This window comes from Echinops telfairi, unplaced genomic scaffold (genome assembly GCF_000313985.2).
Source record: "Echinops telfairi isolate 266 unplaced genomic scaffold, ASM31398v2 ScPeMD7_22;HRSCAF=79, whole genome shotgun sequence".
NCBI lineage: Eukaryota > Metazoa > Chordata > Mammalia > Afrosoricida > Tenrecidae > Echinops > Echinops telfairi.
This window is the reverse complement of record NW_022103919.1, coordinates 14,692,408-14,713,407: the sequence shown is the minus strand read 5'-3', so window position 1 is coordinate 14,713,407 and position 21,000 is coordinate 14,692,408. Positions and strand designations below refer to the sequence as shown.

The 21,000-nt window shown below is 42.4% G+C and overlaps 1 protein-coding gene across 1 annotated transcript in view; it reads right to left on the bottom strand.

Moving 5' to 3' along the window:
- RORB (RAR related orphan receptor B) overlaps positions 1-21,000 on the bottom strand; it is a 93,252-nt gene that overhangs the window by 51,661 nt on the left and 20,591 nt on the right. The window contains exons 2-4 of the mRNA XM_045288527.1: positions 17,987-18,078; positions 13,230-13,371; positions 1,015-1,416 (exon numbers count right to left, since the gene is read on the bottom strand). Of these exons, the coding sequence (XP_045144462.1) occupies positions 1,015-1,416; positions 13,230-13,371; positions 17,987-18,078 (636 nt within the window). The remainder of the gene's footprint in view (positions 1-1,014; positions 1,417-13,229; positions 13,372-17,986; positions 18,079-21,000) is intronic.

Here is a 21,000-nt window from a genome sequence, read left to right as displayed (position 1 = left end):
TTAATAAACCACAAAGAAAGGAATTGAACTTCAGTAGCCTAGTTCTTAATCGCTCTGTTAGGCACCGCCTCTGAGGGTGGGCTACGGGAAGGTCTCACGGTGGTGCCTGAACTCTAGATTGTTCTTCTTAATACTCACAAACACTACAGGGACGTCCGCTATAGCTGCTGCTGTTCACCTCCTTCAGGCTGCTGTTAGCATGCGACTCTATTTCCCAGGAGGGTAATGTGCTCAGGCTACATCACTATGGGTATAGCCGTTTGTTAATGAGATTAATGGGTTCTGCATTGGTTGGACTCCTGAGTTTAATAGGAGAAAACAAGGCTGTGACAGAGCAGAGGGGCGTGTTCTTGAAGGCCGCTTCTTGGGAATGGAGGACAGTTCTGCCAGCAGCAGTCAGGTGGTCGATGCCATCTTAGCCATAAACTGACCCCCCAGGGCTTCCCTTTCATTGCCCTTCAGTCGGACTCTGTTCGGATCGCATTCTCAGGCAGGATATTTGAATTCAGACTCAGAAGAGCCTCAAGAGGTTTTCTGGTCTACACCTGCCTTAACAAAGATGGACGTTGAAGCAAAGTCTATGTACGTTTCCTTTGAGACAGAGTGTGACCCCCTAACCATAACCATCCTACAACCATCCTACAACCGCCAGCGATTCCATTTTCCATCACATCACTTTGGATGTGTGAGGAAACGGTCCTGCTGAAAAATATCAGCATTTCCTCCTTCAGTGGTGAGCCCAAATTCAACAGAGAGCATCTGTGCTTTACAGATAGCATCTTTCTATTCAGAAGTTGTTCTTTCTTCTGTGGCTTGAAATAAACATTCCTGGGGTGAGGGGGATAATGACATTTACTAGAAGAAATGCTAAAATAAATTAGTTGTCTCTCAGAAGCTAGGAATGCAAGTAATTAATTTATCTTAGACCTAAGAAAATAACCACGCTAAATATGACCAAAACAAAATCCAAACAACAGATCGAAAAAGGGGCTCTCAGGGGAGAGCTCTACTCACCGATTTCAGACATGGTTATCCCTGGCGCTAACTGCCCGTGGTTGAAAGAGCTATAAGTAAACAAGTTGGGGACAGATGTGAGGTCGTAGATAGGTTCCTGCTTTATCTGTTTGATTCCAGTCATGTCAAGTCCTGACTGATCAGGGGACGGCTGGCCTGAATCCACACTGTAATAGCCCTCAGACTTGGGCAGGTCAATGACGTGCCCGTTGGCATACGAGCCTCCAGTCTCGTTGCTCAGGTTGCTCAGGCCGTTGCTGATGCTGCTGCTATATACCCTGGCCAGGGCTTCTGCCTCCCCACTCTGTTGTTGCCGCTGCTCCTGCAGCCTCTGCTGGTGCTTCTGCACCTCTGCATACAGGCTGTCCCTCTGCTTCTTGGACATCCTCCCGAACTTCACAGCTGGAAGTTGGAGAGAAAAGGAGAAAGCAACATTTGTGGTTATCATTCTTGTTAGCCACCTACCGAGGGTCCAAAGGGTCATCAGTGGTTGCCCTGAGGACATTAAATATATAAACTCTCAGCCTCTTAGCCCAAGAGGCCATTCATATAACCATACATTGTTAGAATATGTAGGGTGGTTAATTATGAGTCAGCTTGAGTATGCTATGGTTGGCAGCGGTTTAGCCAAACACGATATTACTTGCTATTTCATACTGTAATGAAACCAATCCATTGAAAGACTGTTTCTGAGACAAAGGAGTTTCTCAGGGCATGATATGCTCTCAGACTGTAAATATATATTTGGAATAACTTCAGTTCCCTCTACTTCACACTCTTCCTGTTGTCTAGAGTTTTTGAGATAGGAGCCTGAAGAGGCTGCTAGTCTGCCACCTGACCTCACCTGCACTATAGATTTCCAGCCCCTACAATCATGTGAATCAATTTCTTAGAAAGGAATTCTATCTTTACAGCCACTCTTCACATAGTTAGATCCCAAAGACTACGTTGTTAAACAACTATCACCATTACGCATAAACTGGATGATGACCACATCAGACCACAAATTGGAGCTTGGCTAAATCATTGCACAACTGCCAATTGCATCATGACATCACTACCAATCCCCGGGGACGAGGTGACACCTAACTAACACAGTCAATGTCACTTTTGCTTTACACCGGCATTTGGTACTCTCAACTGTATATTGTGATTGCACAAAATACTCACACGGTCGGTAATTTGTACTATTATCTCAATGCAAAATATTGGAGGATGAAATATTGGCAATCAAGATGTACTTATCTCTCAGGTATTCTATTTCTCTGGAGCGCTCTAAGGTAATCCTGTAATAGTTTACATCCATGTCTTCAAGCTAATTCCAACTCCTGCGTTGAGTTGAACAGATCCAGAGGAACTTTAAGGCTGTGATTTTTTGGAGGTCAATCACAATGCCAGCTTCCAAGGCAGTTCTTGTTGGGTTCAAATTGCCAGCCTTGCAGCAAGTAATCGAGCATTTAACCACTTGCATTGCCCAGAGAGTCCACTAATGCCTATCACACCCACTGCCACCATTGAGTCACGTCTAACTTACAGTGACCCTACATATGGTTTCTGAGGCGGTAAACATTGATGGAGAGAGAAAGCTTCATTTTTCTTTCACAAAGGTGGCTGGTGGGTTTGCCCTACCAATGGATGCCTCCCTACTTGCACAACTGCTGCTTCTTATTTATGCCCATAGTGAGAACTAAATCTATGCTATGAAGAAATGTAGAAATGTATGTACGTGGTTCATGTGGCTATAATGTTAGAGGGCAAATTCCTTGTTCTTTTTCTTACCATTGACATGTCAAGAGCATTCATTAGTTTCTGAAACCCCCACTAAGCATTGGGATGGAAACATTCTTCATCAGGGGGCTACCATTGACAGAGTTCCATTTTCTAAAGAGCATGATGGAGAAAACCAGTGGTGCAGAACAGGGTGAAAGAACACAGATTCAAGTAAAACTCGTTGCTTCAGACTTTAATATGCACTCTCTAAAATATGTGTCCACCACTTGTCTGTTTGTTGTATTGTGGTGGCTTGTGTGTTGCTGTGAGATTGGAGGCGATGCCACTGAAATGTTAAATAATAGCAAGGTCACCGACCTAAACACGTTCAGCAGAGTTCTTGATTAAGAAGACACGCAAAAACTGCCAGGAGTTGATGCCAATTCCTATGGGACAAGGTGGAACTGCCAGTTTGAGTTTCTGAGACTGTAATTGTTTAGGGGAGTAGAAAATTCTATCTTTTTTTCCCCCTCAGAGTAGCTGGTGGTTTCGAACTGCCAACCATGTGGATCCTGCAGCCCAATGCATAACCACCATGACACCAGGGCTCCCCAGAAGAGACTCTGAAGGAATAGGCTGTCCACTGCTGAGGAATTAGCCCCTGAAAACCTTATGAATGGCAGTGGAACATTGTCAGAGATCAAAAATTGACAAACAGCTACCGAACCCTGTCAAAGGTGGTACACCAGAGGGTTAGCACTTCAGATCAGACAGCCCCCACCGTATAACCGAGGAAGAGCTGCCTCCTCAAAATAGAGGATGTGACATGCATGGAATAAGCCTTATGAGCCTCCACTTGTTGATGTCGCATGACTCAAACTGAAAAGAACAATCTCGAAATAATTGGTCCTTGGAATGCATGAGGCATGAACCCAGGAAAATTGGAAGTCACCAGAAATGAAATGGAAATCATGAGTGAGGTGAAATAAACTGATCTTGGCCATTCGATCAGAAAAGCATACGGTTTCCTATGCGGGGAGTGATACATTAAAAAGGAATGGTGCTGTATGCAGAGGCAAAAAGGACAGTTCAGGTCTATCTTGAAGTTCAGTGCTATCCGTGCTAGGATAGTATCTATTCACCTACAAGGAAATCCAGCCAATACAACTATTGTTGATATGTATGCAGCGACCACTAAAGTTCGTGATGAAGATAGTTGCTAATGTCCTCAGTCTGAATTGGTCCAACATGCGATCAAGATCCATGGATGATTATTGGCAATTAGAACGCAAACACTGGAAGCAAAGAGGAAGGAGCTGTAGTTGGAAAATGTGACCTTGGTGATAAAAACAAGGCTGGGGAATCTCATGATAGAATTTTGCAAGACTAATCACGTCTTCATCACAAATACCGTTTTCCATAGCACAACAGTGACTACACACGTGGACTTCTCAACGTGGGATACCGAACAGTCAAATGGAGTCGATCTGTGAGAAGATATGATGGGGAAACTCACTGTCAGCGGCTACAGGTGTAAGTTCACATTGAAGCGGAAGAAATGGGAACGAGTGTAAGAGAACCCGAACCTCACCTTGCGTCTCTCCCCGCTGAATGCCAAGAATATCTCCAGAAGATATTTGATGCCACCACAGAGGGCCTGATGCAAGGTCAGAGGCCATCGTGAACATCATACATATAGAAAATGAAAAGTCATTAAGAAGACAGGGAAGAAAAAGAACATCTACATGGAGGTCAGAAAGGGCTCCCAAGCTTGCTCTTACTTATAGAGTAGCTGAAGCAAATGGAAGAAATGATGAAGTTAAAAGAAATTGCTGAACAGATCATTTCAAAGGGACACTTGTGAAGACAAAGTGTTAAAATGAAAGGTATAAAGACTGGGAGTTAGAAAACCAAAAAAAGAACAAATTCAACAGATTTTCAACTGAAATAACTAAAGAAAAATTTCAAGCCTTGAGTTCTAATATTGAAAGATTCTATGGGCAAAAATATTGAACAATGTAGGAAGCATCAAAAGAAGATGGAAAAAATACACAATATCAATGTACCATAAAGAATGAGTACCCATTAAACTATTTTAAGAAGACTATTTATCATAAAGAATTGGTTCTTTATGATAAAGAACCAATGGTACTAGAGGAAGAAGTCCAAGCTACACTGAAGGCATTAGCCAAAGACAAGGCTCCAGAAATTGATGGAATAGCAATTGAAATGTTTCAACCAGCTGATAAAGCACTGACGCACTTACTCATCTATGCCAAGACAGCTCTCTGGCCAATTAACTGGAAGAGAATCATATTTGTACCCATTCCAAAGAAAGATGACGCTACAGAATACACACATTACAGAACAATATCATTGATGCACAGTAAAGTACATTTTTGCTGAAGATAATTCAACAAGCTTGCAACAATACATTGGCAGTTGACAAGGAACGAGATATCATTGTTGATGTTAGATGAGTCTTGGTGGATAACAGTATTCCCTGTTTTAACAAACAAAAGGATGTTTATTTGTGTTTCATTGGCTCTCCAAAAGCATTCAACTGTGTGGATCATAACAAATTAGTAGCAGTTACATAACTAGTACATTACATTGTGCTCATTTGGAACCTACGCATGCGTCCAGAAACAGTAGTGCAAACAGAACAATGGAATACTGCATGGTTTAAAATTGAGAATGGGGTGCCCCGGGATTGTTTCCTTGCACCATACTTATTTAATTTGTGTACTGAGTAAATAATCTGAGAAGCTGTCCCATATGAAGAAGAATGTGGCTGCAGGATTGGAGGAAGACTTATTAAAAACCTGCTCTGTGCAGATGACCCAACCTTGCTTGCTGAAAGGGAGGAGGACTTGCAGATCTTGCTGATGAAGGGCAAGAATTGCAGCCTTCAAAATGGATGATGACTGTACTGTAATGCAAACAAAAATCCTCACAAGTGGACCACCAGGTCATATCATGATAAGCAGAGAAAAGATTGAAGCTGTCAAGGATTTCATCTTGCTGGTACCCACAACCAATGCTCATGGTAGCAGCAGTTAAGATATCGAACGATGCATTGCATTGGGTAAATCGGCTGCATAAGACATCTTGAAATTGTTGAAGAGTTGAAATATCGCTTGGATGACTAAGATGCACCTGACCCAAGCCATGGTATTTTCAATAACCTCATATGCTTATGGAAATTGGACTTTGAATAAGGAAGACCTAATAAGAAATACAGTGGGAAAGTGCCTTAGAGAAGCGGTTCTCAACCTGTGGGTCGCGACCCCTTTGGGGGGTCAAATGACCTTTTCACAGGGGTCATCTAAAACCATCTGAAAACATAAATATTTCACAATATATAATTGCATATTGTTTTGTGATTATTCACTATGCTTTAATTATATTTAATGATGTTTAATTTGTAACAATGAAAGTGCATTCTGCCTATCAGATATTTACATTACGATTCATAACAGTAGTAAAATTATAGCTATGAAGTAGCAACAAAAATAATGTTATGGTTGCGGGGGGTCATCACAACATGAGGAGCTGTATTAAAGGGTCATGGCGTTAGGAAGGTTGAGAACCACTGCCTCAGAGGCAAGGATGGGGAGACTTTGTCTCACATATTTTGGATGTGTTATTAGGAGAGACCACCTCCTGTAAAAGGACATCTTGCTTGGTAGATTAGAGGGGCCATGGAATACAGCAAGACCGTCAACAAGACAGGCTGTTGCTGCAGTGACAGGCTGAAACAGAACAATCATGAGGATGGTACAGGCCGGGCAGTGTTTCATTCTGTTGTACAGAGGGTTGCTATGAGTCAGAACCCATTCCAAGGTACCTAACAACAACAACAATAACAAAAATCTGTGTTAGAAATCCTAACTGCTAAACCTGTATTTATAATCACACTTGGAAAGGTGATGTCTGTGTTATGTTAATGGGGCTGGATTAGTATATAGCATATTTTGAGTCCAGATCTTTTGAAATATTAAAGGAGACTAAACAAAGGACCAGAAGAGATCTGTAAAATACCAAGACACACGTAGCATTTTAAGGAAGCAAGAGGTAGAAGTTGAAGAGACAAGGACCCTCCTCCAAAGTCAAGGGGAAACCGTCCTGTAGCCCTGGCCTTTCCCTAAACCTCGAGGAAATAAGTTCCTGTTTGTCAAAACGTGTGATGTTTCTGCTAGGGCAGCACTAACCCTAAGAGGCACACCATTCACCTCCCATTGCTCTCAGGCAGTAGATTGCAAGGATTTGGGGAAAAGAGCATTTTCATACCCTGAAGGCCCAGCAAACAAACCTACCGCCATCCCTCCCTTTCTTTCGACCAACTTCAAGTTTACCGTCGTCTCTCTCTTCTAACAAAATCCTTTGCAATCTGATTAGACAGGAAGAAGAAGCTTCGTAAGAAGTCACCGCATAATGTGGAGGCACTCGCGCTTGCACGCCTTTTCTTCTGAAATGATGGACCTCTCCCTCCTCAACTCTGTCGGACACTGACAGTCTCCCTCCAAACCTCTCCACCCCCCTTTTAGGCTGGGACCATGCTGAGCTGAAAGGGCTGCCTTGCCTGAATCATCAACATCATATTCTTCAGCTCATGCAAATGATGGGGACCAGCACACACTCCCTGCTGAGCTTCCTTTTTTAAAAAAATTATTCGCGGCAGTGACAGGCTGAAACAGAACAATTGTGAAGATGGTACAGGCCAGGCAGTGTGTCATTCTGTTGTTGTTGAAGATGAGGGTTCCCATCATCTTCTGGTGTTGGATCTTAGAGAATGTAGACAGGAAGAAGCAGGGAGTAGAAACAGGTCCATCACCTGGATTCCGTCCGTAGGGTTGATACTTTCCTGAGAATAAGTGAAGTGCTTAAGAAATCTGCAGCATTAACTGGTCACAGAAGGATTTCTGCTGTGAAAGAGACTACCTACCAATAAACCAAACTGCGCTCACTGCCATCGAGTTAACGCGGACTCATGATGACCCTGTATCAGAGGAGAAAGCCAGTCTGTCTCCCAGGGAGCAGCTGGCAGGTTTGAACTGCTGACTTTATGGTTAGCAGCCCCACTCTTCCGGTAATCATTTTCTACATTTTCCTTTCGCTGTACGGCCATCCGATTTTAGGTGAGTCGGTGCTGTTAAGGATGGGTACCACTTTTCCCAGGACCCACGTCAAGTGAGGTCTGGCTCTATGATTAAATACTGGTTGAAACAAAGTAATTATAAGTGTGAAATACACTTCCTAGGCCTATCTGTAAGTGTCGGAAATGCCACTTCCTGTATGTCTGCTGCATGGTGCACATGAGAGCTGTATGTAGAGCCACGCGAACCCTGCCCAGTTCTTCTTGTTGTTCAGTGCTCTCGAGTTCCGTCCACCTCATAGTGACCATGGTCAACAGAACGGGACACTGCCAGCCCCGTGGCATCCTCTCATTGTTCTGTTTCGGTACATCATTGCGACCACTGGACCGACCCATTTTGTTGAGGGCTCTTCTGTTTTTCATTGTCCCTCTGCTGTACCAAGCATGATGGCCTTTTCCGGGGACTGGTCTCTCTTGATACACGTCCAAAATATGTGAGGCAGAATCTTGCCATCTTTGCTTCTAAGGAGAACCCTGACTGTACTTCTTCAAAGATCGAAGTCTATCGTTGGTTTTTGGACGTCCATGATACTTTCACCTTTCTTCCCCAGCACCAGACTTCGAATGTATCTACTCTTCTTCTGTCTTCCTTATTCAATCTTCAACTTCTTCACGACTATGAGGCCATTGAAAATACCATGGCTGATCAAGCACACTTTAGTCTTCAGAGTAAAAACCTTGCTTTTCAACCGTTCTCCTTATTCCTTATTAGAACCCCGTGTTATGGTGTTTGGACACAGCCTAAGTAGGAAACCAAAGTGGGAATTATCCAGTGATTTCTCTGAGGAAAGGTAGGCAATCTGGTTAATTCTGACCAAACTTCCCTTTTCTACCTCAGTTGAATTTTTTAAACCAATATGTTTAACCTTGTTTGCAGAGACATTGCCTTTATTAGATAGTTTCCCCTAGAGACAGATTTATTTGATTATTAATTACAGTGATATTTCGGTTTTCCCCCCGGAAAAGGTTCTATAGATAAGTTTTAGTGGACAAGTTTCAATGTACCTGAATGTTAAATCCTTCCAAATAGTTTGCTAGGCAGCACTATCTAACATAATACTTTTATATACCAAAAACAAAAGCCCCCAAAAGTAACAAGAAAGTGTGGCATGTTTTTATCCAGGAAGAATATTTTTCTCCTAAAATATATTGGGATCTGCTGCTTTATTTGTGGACTCTCAGTCCCTCACATTAATTTTGGTTCAGAATAGCACTTCTTTGCATAAGTGTAGCTCCAAATATAAAATTCATATCTATTTATAAAAAAAACCCAAAACAATAATAAAGCCTGTTTCTGTCAAGTAGGATTCTGACTCACAGCAACCCTCTATTTGTAATAGTTAAGATTTTTATTTCAGTAGGTAAAGACACATTTCTGACTTATTTTAGTAAAATTACTTTTATTGATTTTTAAGGATAAAGCATTCAGAATGAGAAACTTAAATATAGGGGCAGAGATATGGTACATATTTTAAAATTCCTTCCCATTTAAACCTTGTTTTAGGTTTCTATATACTTCATGCTTTATATTTATGTGAACTATGCCTTGCGATGGCTCGATTGTAGTCACCACCCTGGTTATTATCCCCTCTACATTGCCATTAATTAATAATTCAGGAAGCCTCAAAAGAAGAGGTGAAGGATACAAAGCCACTCCATCAAAAAGACTTAGTCAACATTTCACCATGTCAGGAGGTAGCATACGAGCAAGAACCACTGGGACTGAAGGAAGAAGTTCAAACTCCACCAGGAACAGGGCTCCAGGAGTGATGGTATATCAATTGAGATATTTCAACAATCTGATGAGGCACTAGAAGCACTCGCAGGTCTATGCCAAGGAATTTGAAAGACGGCTGCTTGGCCAACTGACTCGGCTAGAACCGTCTTGATACCCATGCCAAAGAAGAGGGACTGAACAGTTTCTTAAGTTACCGAGCGATATCACTGACGGCACATGCAGGCACGTTTTTCTGAAGATTATCCAACAATCGTTGTAGCAGTACATCGACAAGGAGCTGCCAGAGAGGTTCGGGCAAGATTCAGAAGCGGACGTGGAGAAAAGGATATCATTGCTGATGTCAGATGTAGCTCAGGTTAAAACTGAGAATACCAGAAAGAGGTTTACTGATTTTATGGATTCAGGAAGGCATTCGACAAACGATGGGTAACTTTGAGGAGTATAGGTATTCTAAAACACTTTGTTGTGTGTATGTGGAATTTGTACATGGATCAAGAAGCAGCTTGTGTGAACAGAACAAGGGATTACTGCATGATTTAAAATCAGGGATGTTGTGAACCAGGGTTGTATCCTCTCACCATACACTATGGGGTCCTGCGGAAGCTGCTTTGGACCATCCACTATTTGCTGCCCAATGCCTTTAGAGGAAATGCTGCTTTTTATTGTCAGAATCAATAATAAAACAAATGAGGTACATAACTATCAACTCAAATGGTCATGGAATTTCGCCATATAAATCCCAACAGAAATCACTTAACTCCCACCCTCCACATTCTTTCCCTTAATTATATGAAAGTGCACAATGGTTTAAATTTACCCAAGAACTACATGTACATGGTTAGCAAGTCCACACACACACACACACACACACACACACACACACACACACACCCCCCACTTAGATAATAGTTGATCAGTTGTGAAGCGTAGCTCTATAACTTCACAAGCTACTGACAAGCTGAATGGCTCAGAAATAGTTTTCTTTTCAATTTCTGTTTTGAGATAAAAGGGGTCAAATATGTTTTACTGGTGTATTGTTGGTTTAGTTTAGGTGAATTGGGAATTAGAGAAAGGGTCGCCCAAAATTGAATGTGGACTTCTTCAGAGAAGGCAAATGAAGAAAGAAGCAGTTTATATGTCTTGACAGCAAGATAAGGGCCAAGTTGAGCTCATTCGAAACGGTGACCAAAGAACTCAAACCCGTTGCTGTTGAGATTATGCCAACTCAGAGCAACTGTATAGCTCTGTAAGATTTCCATGACTGTGAATCTTTAGGGGAGTGGACAGTCTCTTCTTTTCCCAATGGAGCAGCTGGTGGGATTGAACTGCTGACCTTGGGTTAGCTGTCCATCTTATAACCTACTACACAGCCAGGCTCCCTCCAAAAGACTAAAACTCAAACCAAAACTCACTGCCCTGATTCATAGTGACCCTAAGAGGCAGGGTAGTGGGTTTTAAAGAGTATAAATCTTCCCAGGAGCAGAAAGACACTTCTTTCTCCCACGGAACAACTGGTGGTTTTGATCTGTTGTTTTTGCAGTTAGCAGCCCCTTACAAATAACCAGGGATCCTTATCCAAAACACCAACAAGCCTTACCCTTAACAACACACACACCTCCTCAGACAAAGGGCCAGTGCATGCCAATTATGTAAACATTTTTAAATTTAGACGGTGTCTTTTCCTTCTTTTTCCCTCTGCACACCTTGCTCTGAGCTTCACTAGAGTGAGTTTGACTGGGAATAGAATCCGCAACAGTTCTCATGAAGAGGTACTATGTTAGGGACACTGTCTCCCTCTCGGGCTCTAGATAGAAGAAATCTTATGGCCATTCAACGAATATCTTGTTTTTACTAAGTCCTGTGGATATAGGAGGACCAGATATTAATCTCCCCAAGACTCAGGGTCACTTGTAATCCAGCACAGGAGTGGTGTGGCCAGTGTGTGCAGGGATGGAATTGCCAAAGGTAATGCCTATAAATGGAATCAAAGTTGGGCGAGATTCCTTGTTCATCTTGATTGAACTCATTTGTTCCCTTTCATTAATCTAGGAAGTACAGTTTGGGAGCTAACCACCCAACTGGGTTGGGGTTAAAGGTGACAATTGTGTGTCAGTTCTGAGTAGCATACTTTACCCACACATCCCTTGTGTAACTTAGGCTTTTGCTGTAACTTTTGCAATGTATGATGGAGGTTCCAAACAAAAACAAACCAAATGAAACAAAAACCTCAATCACTGAGTCATGTATGAGTCATAATGACCCTATAGGGCAAAGCAGACCTATTCCCTAGACTGAAAATCTTTACAAAGCAAACTGGCTCATGGAGGGACTGATGGGTTTGAACCCTCAACCTTAACATTAGCAGCTTAAAGCACTCACTGCACCATAAGGGCTCCTTAGCATAGGCGCAGATAAATCCATATCCTATTTAGGTAGGTAGTTTATTGTGTCAACCTGGCCAATAAACACATGTGGGGTTAATTGAAGGGTGGAGAGATAAATGGCTCGGTGAACCTCGCCTTTCTAGTTCTCAGGTGTCTTGCTTTCTGATGGTCAGACCAGGGTGCAGCTGCCTTAGCAGTTCCCTGCTTCAGCTGGCAAGTCTCTCTTTCTGAAAGACATCCCTGAGGAGAAGCTGCATGGACCTACTCTGATGCAGCCCTGGGGGCTGGAGCAGCCATGTGGAGACCCCTGTCAGCACTGAGATGCTTAAACATTCACTAACTCGGCTTTCCTCCGGCAGTCGGCGCCATTCTGACTGTTTTGTGAGATGGAGGAGGACTTTGTGGATTGGTGTCGGACATATGGGTTAATGTTGGACTTGTGGGCTTGGGCAGCACTGGGTTGGGATGTTTTCTTGATGTGCACTTAACCTTTATATAAAACTCTCTCTTATACATGAGTTTCTGTGGATTTGTTTCTCTAATATACCCAGATTAACATACCTATCAAGACTAGCAATCAGAACTTCTGGGCTGCTTCTGAAACAGTAGTTCTCAACCTGTGGGTCGTGACCCCTTTGAGGGTCGAATGACCCTTTCACAGGGGTTGCCCAATTCATAACAGTAGCAAAATGACAGTTATGATGTAGCAACAAAAATAATTTTCTGATTGGGGGGGCGGTCACCACAACATGAGGAACTGTATGAAAGGGCCGCGGCATTAGGAAGTTTGAGAACTACTGTTCTAAAAGCATGTTCTGTTTTGGGCATCTTCACATACTTGTTTATCCAATTAGGTCTATCCCGTGACCAATTTGTCCTGGCTTAGCTCACCTGGGCATTTTCCTATTTTATCACTGAAAGCCTCAAGTCTCAGGGAAAGTCTGAGCAGTTGGTCACTTTACAACCTAGGCTTACCTGGCTTTCGCTTAGCCTAGGTAGCGCAGGAACACCAAGAGCCACAGTAAGAGACTCCCTTTATTCTTCATAGAAAATACTATATTTTTATATTTTCATACTTTCCCTTTAATGCATCACCAGGGCTGTGCTTTTTCATTCTGCCTACCTCCCGTGCTCTTCCCTAGAATTCTACCAAGGGTTTAAATACACTCTGGCAAAGCAGCCATTTGAAAGCGTTTAAGTAAGAACAAGGAAGTCAATGCCTTACCATCTCTGGACATTCCTAGGGCAAGACACTTCTGCAGTCGGCAGTGTTGGCAACGGTTTCTGTTGGTTCTGTCAATCAAACAGTTTCTCTGCCGTGGGCACGAGTAAGAGGCATTGTTCTGCTGGCTCCTCCTGAAGAATCCCTAGAGGGAAACGGAGAATGGGAGGGGGAAAGACGTGTCAGAGGGAATCAGAGGGCACATTAACACGGATACTTGCTTGATCTTTGGCAGTGTACACCACTGAGTTCCATCAAAACATGTTTGTCTACCTCTCCTTGAACCACTGAGAGAGCTAAGAAGATCTCACACATTCCCAGTTTACTGATGTTGTGAGTGCTCTCAGGTACGGTGGGGACTTGCGGGGACTGAGAGCGAAAACATGGGTAGCAGGGACTTTCATGTTTCTTGTTTCTAATGTGTGCTTTCCTTCATGACAAAATGTATGAATTTGGCAAGGATGCATCTGGAAAGCTGACTTCAAGCCAATGAGGTCTCTTGTAATCAACCACATCACTGAAATGAGAGAAGTATAGACTATAAGCAATTCAATTAAACATAAGCAACAACTAAGAGCTGAATCAAAGTTCTCTGTTGTCCTTGGGTGACTGTAAACAAAAACCCACTCTCATCGAGTGCATTGTGACTCATTGCTCTCAGGAAGGTAAATTTGTTTGGGTCTTGTTGGTGCAAAATGAACTGTAATGGACCATACAGTACCCAGACTGAGTGTATTGTTTTAAAATCTTTAAAAATGAGCCTTGAATATGTTCCAGAAACCTGCTTGAGAAAATAAACATTTTATCCAGCAGTTTGAAAGTGTTATTCATCCATTCATTCACCTATTTAATAGAACTCTGTTCTCACTCTTGGCTCTTGAACAACGTAACAGAAGCACAAAGAACCAAGAACAGGATGATGGTCTAGGAGACTATTTTCATGAAGTGGCATTTTAGGAACCAGTAACTCCCAGGAACATTCTTTAGGACAAGCTCTGAGAAGATCAGACACAGTAAGCTCAACGTTCATCTTACAAAGAGGCTAGAATAGTTTACTAGACTATCATCAAATGGTGTCTGCGGCTCTTCAACTATTGACCGGAATTAAAGTAGGACTGGGATTTGCATGAGGCTTAGGATGCAATTATGCTGCCTCACAAAATTTGACATAAAATTTAAGAGACCAGAAAACTCAGTAATGCAGATAAGTAATATCGAACACAATATGTTCAATGATCAACATTAATGCAAACATATTAATAAAGACAGGAACGGCATCACTGAGTTTTCCTTCTGCCTCAGACTCCAGTTGGGATCTGCATGGAGATATCTTAGCCTTTTGTGAGGAAGTGATGTGTGGCTAGGTAAGAGAGAGTCTCCATTTGTAGTGTGGTTCTGACTACGCACTCATTCAGCAGGGACTAGCTTTCGTCCTGCGGAGCCATGTATTTGATGTATCGGATGGACCATGAGAGTAGAATGATATGCTGATTGACCGGATTGGTTGAACTCAGAGCGCCCTGAAGCAGAAATCATACCCAAGCCCCCAGTGATTGAAGCGATGTACACTCCACGTGCCACGAGAGGCATCAGAAACGCCACCTCAGGTCCTCTGTCCTGATTAGAGATGACTAAAAACTAACATTTCATGAAATCAGTGTGTGTGTGTGTGTGTGTGTGTGTGCACGCGAGCCCGCACACACGCTTTAATCTTTGGGGACTCAAGTGCAACTTAGTGAACGCGTTGGCAGAAAATCCTCTGAAGTTCCAGCTACAATCCTAATTTAATGTGAACATGACATTAATTATGAGTCACTTTCCCCTTACCTGATGCTCATGATTGCAATTGAACATTTTTGCATGAAAAAACAGTTCTATTTCAACTTTTGTTGAGAACGAGTTTGAATGAATGCACAGACCAAACGGATGTTGTCCAAAATGCGTTGTTTGGATTGACACCGCAACACTACGAGATTTAGCGATCGATACTGAATGATAGGCACTGACGTTTGATTCTGGTCAGGATTTCTTGACTTTTCTACTTAGAAAAAATGTAGCTTGTTTGCAAACGTGGATTTTTTTCATGAAATTAAAAAAAAGCACACGAGCATAATGCCATTTTTACTATAACCTCAGAGTATGCTTTATAATAAAAGCAAACTTTCTTTGATTATTGATTCCTCTTTTACAGAGAAAAGTATAGATGGTAAGAGAAAAGCCTTTAGTCACTTCTAAAAGATTCGAACTACTGGACAAATATAATCCAATAGATCTATTTAAAATATTTTGCTCCTTAACATATTTGCCACATTTTTTTTATTTTTATTTTTTGCCACATATTTTAAAAGCAATCATTCTCCAAATAGAGTCTTCACAAGAAACACAAAACACGTCCTCTATAAAATTGATCTAAAAATAATTTTCAGTGGATCTAATACCAATTGGACCAGAGCTTTTATAAGTACATAACAAGCCAGTGGTGTGGTAGAAATGCATTTGTTGGAGAGGGCTCTGATTCCAAAGTTATTGTTGTTTACAAAGAAAACAAATTCTCTCTCTTCCCAGAGGAAGTAATAATTTATTCCAGGATAGTAAAAAATAAAATGCTGGCTTGTACCTTTGCTTTATTGTTTCTTCTTGAAGAGTTGAAAACATGGCATTGTGGTGGATAACCTGCTCTTAATTACATGCCTCCAGGAACATCTCGTGATGTTCAAACATGGGTTCTTGCTAATAAAGCTGGCAGCATGTTGATGGTTGGTTAGTTCATTAGTTATGCTCCCATCTCCGCACCTCTCCCTTGCTCACCTTATCCTCACTTATTTCTCCGCATTTGCCTTCCCTGTAGCCTCCTTTCCAGGAGACATATTATGAAATCATCATCAACTTTTCACACGGCATCACTGCTTGACAGCCTCGGTCATTTCTATTTCATTCATGTTCAAAAATCTCCCAGGATTAAGATCGAATTTTAGAACCTACGACTGTACTCCGGCTCACGGACATTAAATTAATGATTGCATTTGCTTGCTCTTTGTTAAGAAAATTTTATCTCACCAAAAACTATGCAGGAGCATAACCTTTTCCCTCCCAGACGGTAGCTAGTTGCCTCTTATTTGTTAAGGTTACACATTGGCCTCTATTAGTTGTAGAACCGTTTTTATCCTTCCTTGATATTTAGTTTCTCTTCCTTTCCTTCTAAAGATTAATTTGAAAAATGACTGCTAGGTTTCGAATGCTTCTCTCAGATTGTTGCTGGGGTGCGGGTTGTCGTGGACTCTCTCCTGACTCAGGAAGACGCCCAGGGGGCGTTGTGAGTGGCCCCACAGGGCTTTCAAAGCAGCAACCTTTGAATCAGACCACCAGGCTTGTCCCCCAGGGTGCCTACAGTTGATTTGTAACACCAACCTTTGCCAGTAGTCTAGTGCTTAACCATTTGTGCCACCCAGAGACTCTGATTGCAGACCATTACCATGAGGTATCACTTACTCAGGGCAGACCCACAGTGGCGCAATGGGGAGCAGTGATGCTATGTAGAGCGGGTTACGGCTAACCTCAAAGTGAGCAGTTCAAATCCACCAGGCACTCCTCAAGAGAAAGGGGAGGCTTTTTACTCTCTTAAAGAGTTAGAGTCTTGGAAAGCCACAGGGGCAATGCTACTCTGCCCTATAGGATCGCTGTGAGTCAGAGTCAACTCCATTGCCATGGGTTTTGTTTTGTTTGGGGGCGTGGTCCTATGTCACACAGTAGAACTGTCACACAGGTTTTGTTGGCTATCATCTTTATAAAAGCAGGTCTCTAGGCCTTTCTCCTGAAAAGGTAGGTGGTGAGTTCAAGTGCCAACCTTTTAGTGCATCACGGAGTGTTTAGCCGGGACTCAGATGAGGCCTAACTGAATGGTTATCTGCCAGCTTTGTATTTGGACAACAACTTACTTAAAGGGATTTGGTATGATGGGTAGACTTCAAAAAAATTGTGGAAAAAATGAAATGAACATATAATGGAATGTTTCAAGGAACCGTTTGAAGCTTCTTAGAATGTCTGACAGGAGAAAGATGAGGTGTTCTTGCCCCATAAAAAGTTACAGTCTCTGAACCCACGGGGCAGTCCTACCCTGTCCCACAGGGTCACCGAGAGTAAGAATCCCTCCGCTGGCAGGGAGTGAGCGAGTGTATGTGAGAGGGGACCCTGCACCGAGACAGGAAAGCCTGTGATATTGGCCATGCTCTCTCTGACTATCTCAGAGGCTTTGACCAAATGACATCGTCTTCTTGAGGCTTCCGGTCCTCCTTTCTCAAGGGAGGCCACAGGACCGGGTGAGTTCTATACTGATAGAGGCATTATCTGGGCCACTTACAACATTCCGTGTGTCCATGTTTTGGGTTCTTTTCTAGAATGTGCAACTAAAGGATGGCTATCCACGTTTCATTTGATTTCCCCTTTCTCAAGCAAAGAGCTAAGTGTTATTAATTCACAGTCTGTATTTTAAACTTCAGGCGTATTGGACTTTTCCTTATAGCACTGAGCACCCAGGGAGTTGCTGGAGATGCTGCTGATAAGATAGAGTCAACATCGAGAGCTTCTGACCAGTTAGACCATAAGTAAAAGGTGAACGGCAAAAGAGCACCCACCCACCACCCACCACAGGAGATTAGCCGCTCTTCTTCAGAAAAAAAACCATCACCAGGTGCATTGTGGAGCGCCAAGACACCTGAGGCAAACACGCATGCTGTGCACAGTGCTCTGCTAAGGCCCCATACCTTGCAGCCTTCGCATGTGATTACTCCGTAGTGGATCCCAGAGGACTTATCGCCACAAATTTTGCATGGTATCACTTCGATTTGGGCTGAAAGGAGAAAACAAGTATTTTGAGTTCACCACTTTTCTTTTTCATTTCATTTATTTGTGTATTTGCTCTTATCCTCCTCACGCGCTGATGTGGGTGTGTGAAGACACTGAGGTGGGGTGGCAGTGCGGTGGCTATTGGCTATTTGGGGCCTTCGGGGACTTCTCTTTCCACCAGGCTGTCCTACTTTTGTGGCTTGCGTGTTGCTTCAATGCTGAAACTGGATGACTGGCATGTCAAATGCCGATGGGTCATAATGGGGGACAGGTGTCAGCGTAGCTCCCAGACCAAGATGGACTAGGAAAAAGATCTGGAGATCTATATCTAAAAGCAAGCCACATAAATCCTATGGATTCCCAATCAATTATTGTATGATATAGTGCTGGAAGATAGCCCGTGGGCTGGAAGGCCACTCAAAACACATGGGGGGTGGGGGGAGGGCAGCGGGGAATGAATGATGGGCGTGAACATTTGGAGGGTGATGGTGGAGACGGGACAGGTTTGGACAGTCTTTTCTCTGCTGCGTCCATGGCCCACCATGAGAAGAGCTCACTTCCACGCAGCTGATACCAACACACTTATCCACAGTGATAAGGCACCCCACCGTTGTAGTTGTCTTAGTTTTTCACAAACTGAATAAATATAACCAAGGAACTGGATTTTGTTCTAAACCCCTGCCTTCCCTATTTCCTCCTTTCCAATTCGAAACTAATGTGACTTATATACTTATAGTTTTATTTCAGATGTGGATACTAAGTTACTGAGAGCTAACACTTTGCCTTGTTTCCATAATATGCTAGTCGAAAAAGTAGAGCTGTTAGGGAGGGACTTTGAGTCTTAATATCTGCTTGACTGTTTACTTTTGAAAATGCCAATCATGCTTCTGTTCAAGATTTGTTGAGCATTTTCTATATGTTCATGACCACACCGACACAGGCCTGTTGACAGGATAAAATATGTCAACAACGCCAATAATCTAATTAGTAACTAACAGTTTTGTGGTTCCTCAAAAGTTTAACATGGAACTGCTCTGTGGCCCAGCCATCCTAATTAATCATGGGGATATAGTCCAAAGAAGTGCACGTATGAAATTCCTCCTCAGATACTTGTACACCAGCGTTCACGGTTCTGCAGCATTATCTATAATAACCAAGGTCCAGCAACAGATAAATAGATGATAAAGTCCAATCTAAAGCATAATCTAACATGAAATAGATTTATAAGTCAGAAGTGACCAACCACTGAGAGAGAAAGATGATCCTTTCTGTCTGCTCCTATAAAGATTTGCCATCGTAGGAACCATATGCAGAGTTATTATAAGCCAAAATCTACTAGATGGAAGCATTTTTTGTTTTGTTTTTAATAAAGAGAAACTAAATCCTAGAACATGACATGACATGAATACGTTTGAAGCATTATGATGAACGTAAGTAAGTCAGACGCAAAAGGACAATTTGTATGACTTCCACTTAAATGAAATATCAAAAATTAGCAAAAACAAATGTAGATTATTAGTTACCAAGGAGGGGCTGGAACGGTGTAGAGATGGTAAGTTACTACTTGAGGAACATGGAGCTCCTTGGATCTGGGGTGAGGAAAACTCTGGGAAATTAAAAAATAAAGGGACAGGCGAAGAGCTTTCTTTCTGCAGGGCAGAGCTGTATGAAAACAGACGGGCAGTTTGGGATGACGAAGGCTTGTGATCATCCAGAGAAGCAACTCGCCCACAAGGGAATGTGTGTGTTCACAACTTTGGGTAATGTGGTTTGGTAGATAGGGAGATACCAGCTATTGAAGTTTCTGGGATTTAAATAGAAGAGCCTTTTCTGATCCAACCGGCCACGTGGAATTAAGGAAATCAACAGGGTGAAGACATGATTAGAGTGGTCTTCTGGGTACCTTAGAAAGATGAGACTGGAGGGCTAGCCAGACACATGTAGAAGCTCAGCTAACAGGCTCTTTCTTCTTGCCTGGATTTTCGGAGAAGAAAGCGTGGCTTACAGTGGTGACAGGCTAAAGGGAGAGGGAGGGGTGAGTAGAAACATCGCAGAGGCAGAAACAAGAAGATAGAGAGGATGAAGGGCCTCAGAAGTAGAAGTTGATCAAAAGAATACAAGGTGACTTCTAGATTACTACCCGTGGGGTGAGGTTAAGTAGTAGTTTGATAAAAACTGGGATATTGGTAGGGATCTCCCTTGTGGAATAACGTGGAGCATGGGATGTCCATGGCCCCTGTGTGCAATTTGGTGTGAAGCTGCTCTCTAGGTATTTGCACATACAACCTTATGGGAAGATGATTTCAAAACATCAGCATGGAGGTTATGGATACATCGTTTAAATGGATATAATCCTAAAATAAAAGCTATGTATTTAGAACATAATAATTCATGTAATGTAGCTGAGGGGTACAGTTTGTGCTCAACAATGACCCTAAACATTGGTGTTTTGAACCCACACAGCAGCACAGCCAAAGAAAGGACGGGCAATCTTTTTCGGTGACTATGACCACAATCAAGCACTGCTGTTATGTTGATTCTTGCTCACAGTCACCCTGCATAGGGTTTCTGAGCTGTAAATCTTTATGGGAGCAGATAGTCTCATTAGTCTCCCATGAAGCAGCTGGTGAGTTTGAACCACTGACTTTGTGGTTAATAGTTTAACATTTACCAATACTAAGCAGTTTTACTCTGGAACACAAGAGTCTGCCATGAGTTAGACCTCGCTAGAGGAGAGCAACAGGATTTGATGTTTGGTTTTAATTTTGGACACGTTCTTAGAATTGTTAAAATTATACAGACTAGGATGATTTGGCATTTCCTCTTTCAGTTGAAAATAATTAGGCAAAATATACTTCAAAATACTTCATACATGGATCTGTCATTCGAATGCTTTTGTACACTTTTTCTTTCTTGAATAATACAAAATGAA